Source organism: Glycine soja, chromosome 7, assembly GCF_004193775.1.
Source record: "Glycine soja cultivar W05 chromosome 7, ASM419377v2, whole genome shotgun sequence".
Classification (NCBI taxonomy): Eukaryota; Viridiplantae; Streptophyta; class Magnoliopsida; order Fabales; family Fabaceae; genus Glycine; species Glycine soja.
The window spans coordinates 13,128,115-13,141,589 of record NC_041008.1 but is presented as its reverse complement, the minus strand read 5'-3'; the positions used below and the strand labels follow the sequence as shown (position 1 = coordinate 13,141,589).

General features: G+C 34.3%; 1 protein-coding gene across 1 annotated transcript; it reads right to left on the bottom strand.

Moving 5' to 3' along the window:
* Positions 1–7,084: 7,084 nt before the first annotated feature.
* LOC114418791 (ATP synthase subunit delta', mitochondrial-like) lies at positions 7,085–10,785 on the bottom strand. The gene is made up of 2 exons (XM_028384304.1): positions 10,429–10,785; positions 7,085–7,662 (listed from the first exon to the last, which is right to left on the bottom strand). Exons 1-2 carry the CDS (start codon positions 10,675–10,677, stop codon positions 7,318–7,320), a joined length of 594 nt encoding a protein of 197 aa, XP_028240105.1. The 5' UTR covers positions 10,678–10,785; the 3' UTR covers positions 7,085–7,317.
* Positions 10,786–13,475: the final 2,690 nt, after the last annotated feature.

Sequence of the window (13,475 nt, the reverse complement as noted above, 5' to 3'; positions counted from 1 at the left end):
ACTAATATAAGTTCATAATTCTAGCTCATTAAGAAGTTGTTAAAAACTTGTTTTTTGAAGTGAGAATACAAGGTGACTATTTTAGAGAAAACAGTTATAATCGTCTATAATCGATTAAATATACAATGTAAGAAGTAATCGATTATATTACTATTTCAATCGATTAAAGTGTTCTTCCCAAAAACTGAAAAACCTTCAAGAACCATGTAATTGATTTGATCCTCAATGTAATCGTTTAAAATATTCTTGATCACTTCTGAAACACTTTTTAAGAGATAAGTAGTCGATTATATCATCTGGTAATCCTTTAAAGTAAAGAATCCTGAAAAATCAATCGTTGTCTCAAAAAGAATTGTGTAATCGATTACTATGAGCCTGTTATCGATTAAATCGATATGAGACATTTCTCTGCGAGCTTCAAGCACTTGTTCGATTATGATCAACCTATAATCGATTAAAATATAAAGTTTTAACTACTGAAGAAATTTTCTAACTTTAGAAACTTTCTCCTAACTCCTACATGATGATGCATGATGCACATATGAAATGATAGAGACTAAGATGCAACACACAATACAACAATCAATACAAATGTCACTCGAGAGAGTTGGACATTTAAAAGACAAAACTTTTTTCAAGCTTCAAAGCTAAGTCTTCATGTTGCTCCCCCTATCTCCAAAATAGTTTTGTACCTCCTCCTCCTATATTTGCATGTGAAAACTTTCACTTGTTGGTTGCGAAAATGAGAACTTATCTCAAAGATCAAAGTTTGTGGTATATAGTGGAAAATGGAAGTAACTCAACTCCATTACCTGAAAATCCAATAATAGCTCAAATGAAGAGTCACAATGACGAAGTGACAAAGCAAGATAAAGCACTTGTTTGGTGAAAAGCATGGGATCATTTGAAGGAGGAGTTCCAAGGGAGTGAAAGAACCAAAAGAATGCAAGGGCTGACCTTGAGAAGGGAGTTTAAAGCTGTGAAGATGAATGAGATTGAGTCTGTAAAAGATTTCATAGACATACTTTTAAAGGTTGTTACAAAAATCAATTTGTTTGGTGAAAAGCTCAACAATGAACAAGTTTTCCAAGGAACAATTTCGGAATACATCTAAAAGGCATCCACCTGATTAGTGCCAATAGCCAAAATGGCAGTGCCAATAGCAACTCCTGTCATGGTTTTGACTCATTTACAACTCTTTTGTTTTTTACTACAATCATATTGACAACTCTAAATATACATGGCAACCAACCATACATGTATTTGAGAAGTAGAATGACACTAAAAAATAATTACATGTGAGCTATCACTAATTCATCAATAGAGAAAAAGAAGCACAAAGTAACTGCTAATCCCAGTAATGATTGCTGACCTTAGATACGTACAAACATAGAGATGAATACTGGACAAACACAATCTTTTTGTTGCGAGTATTCTCAATTTAAATCATATTTGATGTTTTAAAGCTTATCTATTTCTCCATCACCCGGTCCCTTTAATTTAAATCAAGTGATGCATTAGTAATGAGATTATTACATATTTTGAGGTAATTATGTTAAGAATAGTCATAAAAGTCTATATATTAGTTATTGCTGTTAGGTAACTGACTCTATTGTTGGATCAAGTAGCCTCAGAATAATTAAGAAGGGGGGTTGAATTAATTGTTCCTAAACCTTTACTAATTAAAAATTACTCTTCTAAGGCTTTTACTAAATTGTTAAGAGAATGAGGAGTAGAAGAGAAACTTAATAGAAAATAAAAGCAGAAATTAAATGCACAGCGGAAAGTAAAAGAGTAGGGAAGAAGGAGACACACAAGAGTTTTTATACTGGTTCGGCAACAACCTGTGCCTACATCCAGTCCCCAAGCGACCTGCAGTCCTTGAGATTTCTTTCAACCTTGTAAAAATCCTTTTACAAGCAAAGATCCACAAGGGATGTACCCTCCCTTGTTCTATTTGAACCTAGTGGATGTACCCTCCACTAGAACTGATCCAAAAGAGATGTACCCTCTCTTGTTCTCAGTCAACAACCCAAGTAGATGTACCCTCTACTTGTACCATAAAGGATGTACCCTCCAATGTGTTAAGACAAAGATCTCAGGCGGTTAAACCTTTGATACTTTGTGAATGGGGATACAAAAGAATTCTCAGGCGGTTAGTCCTTTGAACACTTTTGTATTAGGGAAAGGGAAGAATCAAAAGAATTCTCAGACTGTGTCGTTTTGAATTCTTTGACAAGGGAGAAAGAAGACACAAAAGAATTCAGGCGATTAGTCCTTTGTTCTTTTGGAAAAGGGAGAAGAGAGACACAAAAAAAATTTAGACGGTTAGTCCTTGGCGAATTCTTTTTGGCAAAGGGAGAAGAGAATGAAAAGACAAATAGCACAGGTTTTCAAGGTTTAGAAAACCAGAAAACTTTAGAAAGCTTTTGGTACAAAGAAGAAGAAGAAGTTCTGTGACACCCTCTACCCCTCATCTATATACTAACAAAGGAATAAAAATTCAAATATTAATTAAAAGTATTTTTTAAAAAACATTTTTAAATACAAGCCTTTCAAAGGGATAAAAGGTTCACAATCACTTTCTTCTACATCATTTTTAAACTTGTCCAAATAAATAATAAAGTCATCGGCTCAAACAAGGTCGTCTGAGACTTCATAGAATTAATATAAAACCCTATACCCCAATGTCACATCCTATCAGAGCGTTGTGTCTCTACGTCCTTCAGCACAATATTCCTTAAAGCAGTTCACCTAGTCATCTGCTCCCCCGAACACAAAGTTCAAGATCATCACAGGATCCAAACACAAACAACAAACCGGGAGTGAGTTATCACATTCCTAACTGATAGAGAAACAAGACAACTAGATATACATATCATATAACCAAATAAAACTTACTTGCACGTAATTCATGTAATTCCACCACTTTGTCATTCAAAGTTCACTTTTCATCCATCAATCACACTTTTCAATCATCAATCCCATTACACAAGAATCACACGCTCTGATCAAGATATAATAACACCTCAATTTCATAATAAACAATTAGCAAGCGCATGAGACAGTTATGCTAAGACTCAAGCCTATATGCAATGTGGTACCATGTCAGTGAAAAACCACCTTGGGGCGCTTAGGAGTACATAACAAGACACACCACACAATGGGTTTGTCAGGTCACTCTCACTAAGTAAGATCATAGGGAGACCAGTCAGGGTCACGATGTTTTGCGAGAATGCTCCAACCATATGGGATCAGCATAGGTTTAAAAGAGCACTCAAACCCGGTGACCCCCAAGGCCTACACTCCGAAGAGTCCGTCAGGGCCTCTCCCTCCTGATTCAGGTCCAACCCCTAAAACAATTTTGTATGCAGACATTGCTCATGAATTATACAATACCCACGACCTCACGCTCGTGTTTTAAACACGTTCAACACAATTGTACTATGATTTAACACTGGTTCCTAAATAGGAAACCTACACTTTCTCTTTAGCACTGGTTCCTAATTAGGAACCTACACTTTCTCTTTAACACTGTGCATCAACGCTTTTCTCAAGATAACACTGATCAGGTTATTGTACAATTCATAGCTTACAACACAAGTAACGTCACATCAAGTGTTAACTACACATTTATCCACAACCAAAACTCATTCACAATTTCACATCTCATAATGTCACAATCCACCATCACATGTTTACACGTATCTCACAAATTAACACATGTTCAACTTTGCACTTATACTCAATCTCAATAGCAATATTATAATCTCAAAGCAACATGTTATTTCACAATTTATCACATATTCCATTTATAAACACTGCTAGTGAATTACACAATATCACGACCTCACACTCATGTTTCAACATATTTAACACATTGCGCTACAATTTAACACTGGTTCCTAAATAGGAGACCTACACATTCTCTTTAACACTGCACATAAACAATTTTCTCAATATCAACACTGGTCAGGTTATTGTGTAATTCACAGCTCATAACTCAATACACACATCTCAATACACATGTATCTCAAATCTAAACATAGTATTCTCAAACTCCAATACTTGAATAATTTTTGGAATCACACAATAACAACACTACAACATTATTTACATAAAATATTAATATAAATAAATGTATAACTAAATCTATATATATAAATCCAGCACCGTATATCATATTTGATCATGAATTTAAAGAGTTTTCAATGTACCAATTCTAAATAATTATATAAACACTTTCTCATATATATATAAGTATACATGAATTCATATATATATTATCTAAGAATACAACACATAGTCTATTAGAATTCTTTTCTCAATTTCAAATATAATATCAATTCTAAACTATAAAAAAAAACTAAAAAGCATGAAAAGGGGAAAATACAAACTCAATATCTCCTTATTTAATTTCATCAATTCATACTACAGTTCACACTCAACACAAGAGTACATTAATTTCACAAAAAATTTTCATTGGGACATCAAATGATTCATCAAACATATATAATTTATATATAACTCATAGTTATAATTATAAGGATAAAGTAAAAATTGTAGAAACACCCCAAAACCCATTCCAATTGATACTCTAAGGATCCCTGCACATGTTCTCACAAATCCCCAATCGTGAATAACCCATCCCTTACCTCTAAGCGGACTCACGTGTCTTCAGCCAACGATAATAGCATCTCTAGCGGTTCCCTGACATCCCTCCAGTTATTCCCCCGACTGCTCCGATAGAATTCCCAAACGTCAGAGAGACGGAGAAGAGATTGAAGTCTCCACTTGTACTGTCTTCATTCGATTCCTTTTTCTTCCTCCACGAATATTATCTCACAAATCCCAACGCTGAAAGCGTGAGAAATTGAGTTTCAAACAACATATCCAAATTTCATGAAAATCCAACGGTTAAAGAAACTGCGATCGTAATTTTACTGAGACCGTTCTGGGTTTCTGCGGGAAAGGAAAAGGCTACAATGCGAAAGGTATTTCTCTCAGCTCAAACATGATATCCAAATTCCCAACGGTGAGAATGCTCGTAATTGGACTGCGAACGTAGTGCTCAAATTTCACAACGATCCAACGGTGAACGAGTCTGAGATCGTCATTTTTTTGAGACAGGTTAGGTGGCCTACGAGAAAAAAGAGAGTTTTGGGAGAAGAGAGAAGAAACAAAATTGTTAGGCAGAGGAGACTGAGGAGTCAGTCTGAAAAATGACCTAGCATTTTGCTTTTTATAGCTAGGGGCATTTACGACCTATTATTTATTCTATTTATTATTTATTATTTTATAAAAACAAGCTTTATTTTATTCTCTATCAAACAAATAAATAAAATACCCTTTTTATTTTCTCTCAAATCATTATTTTAATTAATAATTATATCTCCTTATTTATTTATTTATAAAATCTCATCATTTTTTTTAAAACTCTATTTATTTATAAATAACAATCTTTTTTAATCTAGTTTACGAAAATTGGGATGTTACAAGTTCAAAGAGATTCAAGGCTTGTAAAAGATTGATTAAATAACTTATAAAATGCAAAACAAAGTCTTGCTTTTATAGACTCTTCATGTCCGGTCAAAACAACCATTAGAAGAGTTATGACTTTTAGAAAAACTTAAAAACCAATTTGAAAAAGTCAAAAACTATTTGAAGAGTTACATCTTTTGATTTTATTCAGAAACAATCACTAGTAATCGATTACCAAATCAGTGTAATCAATTACACAAAGCTTTTATGTGAAAGAATGCGACTCTTCACATTTGAATTTGAATTTCAACATTCAAAGGCACTGGTAATCGATTACCAAAACATTGTAATCGATTACAACTTTTTGAAATTAATTGGAACATTGTAAATTCAATTTGAAAACTTTTTCAAAAGAATTTTGCTACTGGTAATATCGATTACCAGAGAGTAAAAACTCTTTGGTAAACATGTTTTGAGAAAAATCATATGCTATTCAATTTTTGAGAAAAACTTTTCATACTTATCTTGATTAAGCCTTCTCTTGATTCTTGAATCTTGAGTCTTGAATCTTGATCTTGATTCTTGAGATCTTGAACCTTGAATTTTGATTCTTGACTCTAAACTTTCTCCTTGAGTCTTGAATTCTTCTTGATTTTTATCTTGAACTCTTGAATTGTTCTTGATTCACTTGAGTTGTTCTTTTATTGATCTTTGAGCTTTTTGTCATCACCTTTGTCATCATCTTTTGTTATCATCATTATTATCATCAAAACACCTTTGAATCACCTTTGATTCACCATGAAGCTTTGCTTCTACATCTATAAGCCAGGTTTTTTTATTCAATTAAAATTTCTTGATAAATAAAAGAGATAGTAAAAGCCTTTCCTATATAAGAGCTATTATACAATGTAGTTCATAACACAAAACCGACAGAAAATTAAATAAATAAAACATGCATAGGACACATTTGAAACGTGCAGCAGTTTAGAGTGGGATGACATGCCTGAAATGTAGAAAGCAAATAAGAAACTGAGATGCGAAGATGAGATTCAGAGGGTGGCTCAAAGATGTGAGTAAAGGGTTAAGCACTACATTGTTTTGTCCTTGCTGCCTTGATGATGGTTTAGGGATGGGACAGAGACTAAGAATATAACTACAGATTGATCCCTAATTTAAGGATCTATATTAAATTGAAATTTTAAAAGACTATTTTAACTATAAAAAGTTATAGATTTAAAAAAATTATTTAGAATATAATGACTGAGATTTTATTAAAAAGACTTCTATAATCAAGATTTTATAATTTAGAATCTAATAGATTTATATTATAAGAATTTAATGATATAAAAAGACTTTATAAATTTATAATATTTGAAAAGATTTTAGAAATTTTAAGAAAACATTCAATGTTATAAGAATAGTCTATGAAAAAGATAACAGAAATTACAAGTTTTAGATAAAAAAAAATAATACAATAATTGATTCTAGTTTTATTTATGTTACACTAGCCCTTCATAGAGTAGCATATTCTCGTTGTAGCTCTTGGGATTTGAACTATAGAATCATAATTATGGTCTTTGTTAACTAGTATTTGCCTATAATATAATCCAAAACAAAAAATGAAACTTTTGTTTCTAATTTCAAGGTCTTGCCCAACATCCTTGAGCTAGATTGAAGCTGTTGAAATATTATTTTATCAAGTCCACTTTCAACACAGAAATTCAGGATGAAAATGTTCTTTTAGCAACTTTGATTACACCGAGACAAATCAATGCCACACAGTGGGGGGAAATAAACAAATACAAAAGGCAAGACTCAACACTACAGTACTTATTATTAGCCTGAAAGAGCAGAGTTGAGAGCGCTATGGACATCAACCCCAATCTGAGCTTCAGCTTTCTCCAAATCAGTTGTGGCTGAGTTCAGTTTCTGAGTGAACTCTTGGAGACCCTTCTGGACTAGATTCACATCAATTCGGTCTACCGGCACGGCCTCAACAGCTATTATATCAGCCACAGAGTTTGCATGGATGAATGCAAAGCCACTGCTGACAAAGTACTTGGTCACATCGTTCCCTTCATGTACAGATAGGACACCAGGTTTCAACTCTGCAATTGTTGCTACATGTCCTGGGAGAACACCCATCTGCCCAGTTGTTGCTGGTACAATGACCATATCAACCTGTTGCACAAAAATCAATTAAGGGATTTTGTCTTACTAATATCCAAAACTTTGATTGGATGACATTGGTGAGGCTGGAGATGTTGCAGCACAAGAAAATAAAACAGATAACCAAATGTGTCAATAATGAAGATAACTGCAATGCAACGAATTTGAAGTTTCCACTTCTGATAGACATCAACATTCTTTTCTGATACTGTGGCACTGTAGTATAAAAATATTCAGTCCAATCGATGTGCACATGGTTTAATACTAAAATAATTTGTATGTGCATAAAGCTTCTCTCAACCAAATGCAGCAGAGCTTTCAGCTCCACAAAATAAATATGCTGCTTTATGATAACAGTTACAAGGATAAGGAATTGAGACTGGCATATTAATTCACTCATAATCAGATTATACCAGCAAACCACATGCACATGGTGGAGAGTAGAAAATTACATTTACCAATAATTCTGATTTCACTGTTTATTTGATCCTTTTTCTTCCTGGACTATCAATGTCACTGCAAGCACACTTTTGTAATCACCTAAATGCAATCACATATCACATATATTACAAACTACTAACACTATCTCATACGGCAATGTGAACCACTGAATTCAACAGCATGACTGGCTGTCTTAAGTCTTAAAGTGGCAGGCTTCCATTAATTCAATTAGACGAGTCACACCCAGTTTAATCAGACACCTCAAAATTCAGCTGCACAGCTGGCATGCTTAAAAGCATCTGTTTGATATCCAAACCACAAAATATCTACTCTAAAGATAACAAAAAAACTTTTTCAAAAAATAATGGAGTGCTTTGGAATAAAGACTGCTTCTATTGATGGCATTTGCATAGATTCAAAAAATGCACTTGTAGGAATAAGCATCAAACAGTCAGAATTTTGTGTTGCAAGGATAAACTTGAAAACTATGGTGCCATGAAACAGCATCATCAAAAAACTCCTTCAATAAAAGGATGCCCGTGAATGTTATCATGGCATAATATTTTTATGATACTGTTACTTTACAAAATTTACTCTAACAGCAAATAGTCAGTGCATCATGTCTTTGCAGTATTCAAAAGCAAGATTTTTTGAGATAAAAAATTGGTAAAAATCTTCTTTCCTTTTTCTTTTGAGGTAAAAGAAATGCTAAAGACACAAAAAGAAAAATATTAAAACATGCCTCTTGCTAATAAAATGGATGGTTTGGAAATATATTATGACAGGGGTTGTAAAGCACATTATGATGGTTTCAAGTTTTATGGGTATCCAAAACAAAACACATTCAAAAAGGAAAAATTAAAGCTAGGAATAGCAAAATTGAATCAAGATGTCAGCTTTATATAAAAAATGTTCAATGCTAGATAGAATTTCAAGATTCAGTCCCAAGAAGAGATGCTGCTAAGGCCAAAAAGCAATAATAATGTATATAGTCTCAGCACTCATTTCCTGATATAAAGATCTTGAAATCAACACAAGGTAATGTGTGATACTTATATGTGAAAAATAACAGGGTTACCCATTCAAATTTTGCATCTCTATGCTTATGGTTTATTGGAAAATGTTAAGCTTGATTATACTTTGTTTAGAACTGAGGCAACATTCTTCTTTATTTATAAATTTGTTTGGATAACTGAAGAAAGGAAAAGTATTTGAGATCAAACAGGGTGATGACGAAAAAGCTAGATCCCATTATCTAGATTAGTAACAATTCCTTATTAAACAAACAAGGGAATGTACCAAGGAAAAACACATAGTTCTACTGCATTATTTGATCCAAGAATCCTAAAATCCAGAAACAATACCATTCCCACATAGAATTTTGTAAAAAATAAATTCTAGATTATATAGCAAGGGAAATGGGATCCACACAATCGATGACAGCATAAGTAACCACAATGCTTATGTAAAAAACCAATACCACTTATTTTGCTTATAAAAATCATAAAAAAAATAAAATCAAATACCTACTTTTTTTTGCAAAATATAATTTTATGCACCAAAAGAAAACCCTGAAAGCACTAGAAAAGGATAAAAAAATATATCAATTTCAATTCACAATCATTGAAACAAGTGAACAAAATCTGAACAAACCATAATAAACAGCAAGAAAATGTGCCCAAAGAACAGACCAAAACCACCCAAAAATGGAGCATAAGATCCCAAATAATCTGGCACCAAGCAGCACTCTCACAAGCAAGCTGATGAACAGGATCCTAAATTCACCTTTTTTTTTTATTTCAATCGCAAAAATAAACCATTCATCAATTGTCTGCATTATTTTCCAATTTCCCCTTCAAAAGATAAAAACATCAACACCCTCATTTTCACAACATCACAGACCAAGGCTTAACAAAGGTCCGCAGTAGTAATTTCAGCCACAACATCAAGCTTTTTACAGTCACGGACCGCATAATTGTGGCTACATCGGCTGCATTTGTCCGCAATTACTTACAACATCAGAGACCACGAGTACCACAATTTAAAACCTCGTCAGACACACACACACACTTAAAATCTTAACAATCGGGAATCAACGCAATTTTCAAACTCCAAGGATCTCGAAGACAAATAAATAACCAAAATTAGGGTTAATATATTCATTTCCATCAACTAAATAACCCTAAGACCAACCCCGTTCACCTCAAACCCTACATCAACTAGATCAATGCAGAAACAAAAAAACCACAAACCAAATCAAAAACAAAATCTTCCACAGATTCAAAGAAAACAAGCAAATAAAGAAAATTAACAAAAGGCAAAAAAAAAAAAAGTGACCTCTTTTGCGGCCAATTGAGAAGCGTAGGGCAAGACGAAGTTGACGGTGAGTTTGGAGGGGAGAGTCGAAGGAGTGGGTGGTCGGGGCTTCATGTACGCCAGCGGCGTCTTCGGCGGGTCGATGTTGGGGCTCACTTTCTTCCACGCCTCCGCGAAGACGGAATCCGCCGCCGGCGTCGCCGGCACGTCGGTGGAGAGGCGGCGGCGGGAGGCGCCGGAGATGAGGGAGGTGGTTGCGCGGCGGAGCATCGCGGGGTTAGGATCGGATCGCTCGGTCTCGCTAGGTCGGAGAGAAAGAGAAAGAGAGAAAATGGGAGTGTTTGTTTGTGTGTGATGCGAGTGAAAGAGTGTGAAAAGGGCGACAAGTTTGAAGAGAGGAGTGGGTCTGAGAGATTTTGGGCTTATTGAAACATTGGGCTCTAACATGCCTCAATACTACAGAGCAGGGAGTTGCTAGGTGCACCAGCGACCCAGCACTTTTATAAAAGGTCAATTTTGTCACTGTCTTGTTTTTCTTTAAATTTAGGGCGGAATAACTTCGCCCGCACTTTTTGTTTCTGCAACACCCTTACGGAATAATTTCTTCCGTAAATGGACACTGCTTCTTTCAAAAGAAGTTCTTCTGTAAGCTTTATTGTTTAATTTTAAAAAAAAAATTGTGAAAAAATTAATAAATATGAATATTAAAATTTATAATTTTTGTATTTCATATTTTTGAAATTGTGGATAATTGGTTTAATTAGGTATAATAATTTATGTATAATATTAAATCATTTAAGTAAAATAATTGTATTTTGTTGTAGTAGTAAAATGTTTAATTAGTTATTAGTTATAGTGTTCTATATTTTTATTGTTAATTACGGTGCAAAATATTTATTTGTTTGAAGGAATTTTTTTGTGAAATTAGATGTTTCGTAAAATTTAATATTGTTGTGTTTTAGAAATACAAAATATTTAGTTTAAGTAAATAATTTAGTTTTAAATTTTGAATGTAGTTGTATTATTTGTTAATATGTGCGTAGTTATTATTTAGTCAATTTTTAGTTTTGCTAATATGGTAATTTGTATGTACTTGTGTATAATGCATAATTTATTAATATGTCGTTAAGATGAACGAAGATCAATGGACGTATGACAATACGATGTCATAAGAAGTTCATATGGATTATGAAAATGAAGAAGAATGTGGTGTGAATTAACCACTTGTTGATTGTTCAGATGCTTTTAATACTTCTCAGGTAATCATGTTCATTAGTTTGAGTCATTTGGTTGAATGTATGTTTTGTATAAAAATTAATATGTCGGGGTTGCGTTGTAGGTCTTTGGTACCCGAGATGATGTTTTGCAGTGGGCTCAAACAGTTGCCCATGAAAACGAATTTGTTGCAGTGATTATGAGGTCTGACACAGTATGAGAAAGAAATTCATTTGTGTGAATTGCGTGTGAAAGGAGCGGTCTGTACAAGTGTAGGAATAAAGAATTTGTTAGAAGAGATACTGAGAGTAGGAAATGTGGTTGTCCCTTCAGGCTTCGTGGGAAACCAGTGCATGGAGGGGAAGGTTAGATGATAAAGTTGATCTGTGGGATTCACAATCATGAATTGGCCAAGTCCTTAGTTGGACATCCATACGTTGGGCGATTGACCAAGGATGAAAAGAAAATTATTGCTGAGATGACAAAGTTTATGATGAAACCAAAAACGCATCCTACTAACGTTGAAGGAGCACAATGCCAACAGTTGCACCACAATCAAACAAATTTACAATGCAAGAAGTGCATATTGTTTTTCCATTAGAGGAGCTGATACTGAAATGCAACATCTAATGAAGCTTCTTGAACGTGATCAATACATTCATTGACATAGATTGAAGGATGGAGTTGTGGTGCGTGATCTGTTTTGGTGTCACCCAGATGCAGTAAATTTATGCAATGCATGTCATATGGTGTTTTTTTATAGACAATACCTACAAAACAAATAGGTACAGACTCCCACTACTTGACTTTGTTGGGGTGACACCAACGGGGATGACATTCTCTGTTGGGTTTGCATATCTGGAGGGTGAACATGTTAATAATATTGTATGGGCTTTGGAACGGTTTCAAGGTCTATTTTTAAGAAACGATCGCCTCCCTGTTGTTATTATCACTGACAGAGACCTAGCATTGATGAATGCAGTGAAAACAGTGTTCCCAGAATGTACAAACTTGTTGTGCAGGTTTCACATTGTCATGAATGTCAAGGCCAAGTGCAAATCTTTAATCGGTCAAAAAAATGTCTGGGACTATGTGATGGATAACTGGGGTACTTTGGTTGATTGTCCGTCCGAACAGCAGTTCACTGAGTGCCTTCACAAGTTTCAAATAGCTTGTTCACCTTGGTCAATGTTCGTTGATTATGTTAACGAAACATGGATTATCCCACACAAGGAAAATTTTATTATAGCCTGGACGAATAAGGTCATGCACCTAGGCAACACAATAACAAACAGTTATTAAAATGTTATTTTTTTCAAGTAAGGGTTATTAATAAATGGTATTTAATTGTTGTATATTTGTAATGTTTGTTGTGTATTTTAAATGTAGGGTTGAATCTACTCATTGGGCTCTAAAAAGAGTATTACAAAATAGCCTTGGAGACCTGTGTAGTGTTTGGGATGTCATGAACAACATGATCACGCTGCAGCACGTTGAAATTAAAGCATCATTCGAAACTAGTACGCATGTGGTTGGACATGTATTTAAAAAAAACCTTATACAAGAGGCTTCTTGGAATGGTTTCAAGGAACGCCTTAAATGAGATTGTTGCTGAGGTTGAGCGTCTATGTTATCTTGGCAATGATCCCTCTTCTTGTGGTTATGTGATGAGAAGCACACACGGTCTTTCTTGTGCATGTGAGCTATCTAGGTATACTGCTGGCAGCATCCCAGTGGATTCAGTCCATATGTTATGAAGGAGACTTTGCTTTTTCAGATCAAGGGTTATGTGAGGCCGAAGTCAGCATCAAGGAAGAGATTGAGACCATATCTAAAAGATTTGAGGAACTTGA

What these genes read in the sequence shown, in the direction of transcription:
- LOC114418791 (XM_028384304.1), bottom strand. Translation starts at nt 10,677, where the DNA reads ATGCTCCGCCGCGCAACCACCTCCCTCATCTCCGGCGCCTCCCGCCGC. An exon ending in CTCAATTGGCCGCAAAAGAG is followed by an intron (nt 7,663 to 10,428) that starts GTCACTTTTTTT and finishes TTTGTGCAACAG; the next exon opens with GTTGATATGGTCATTGTACC.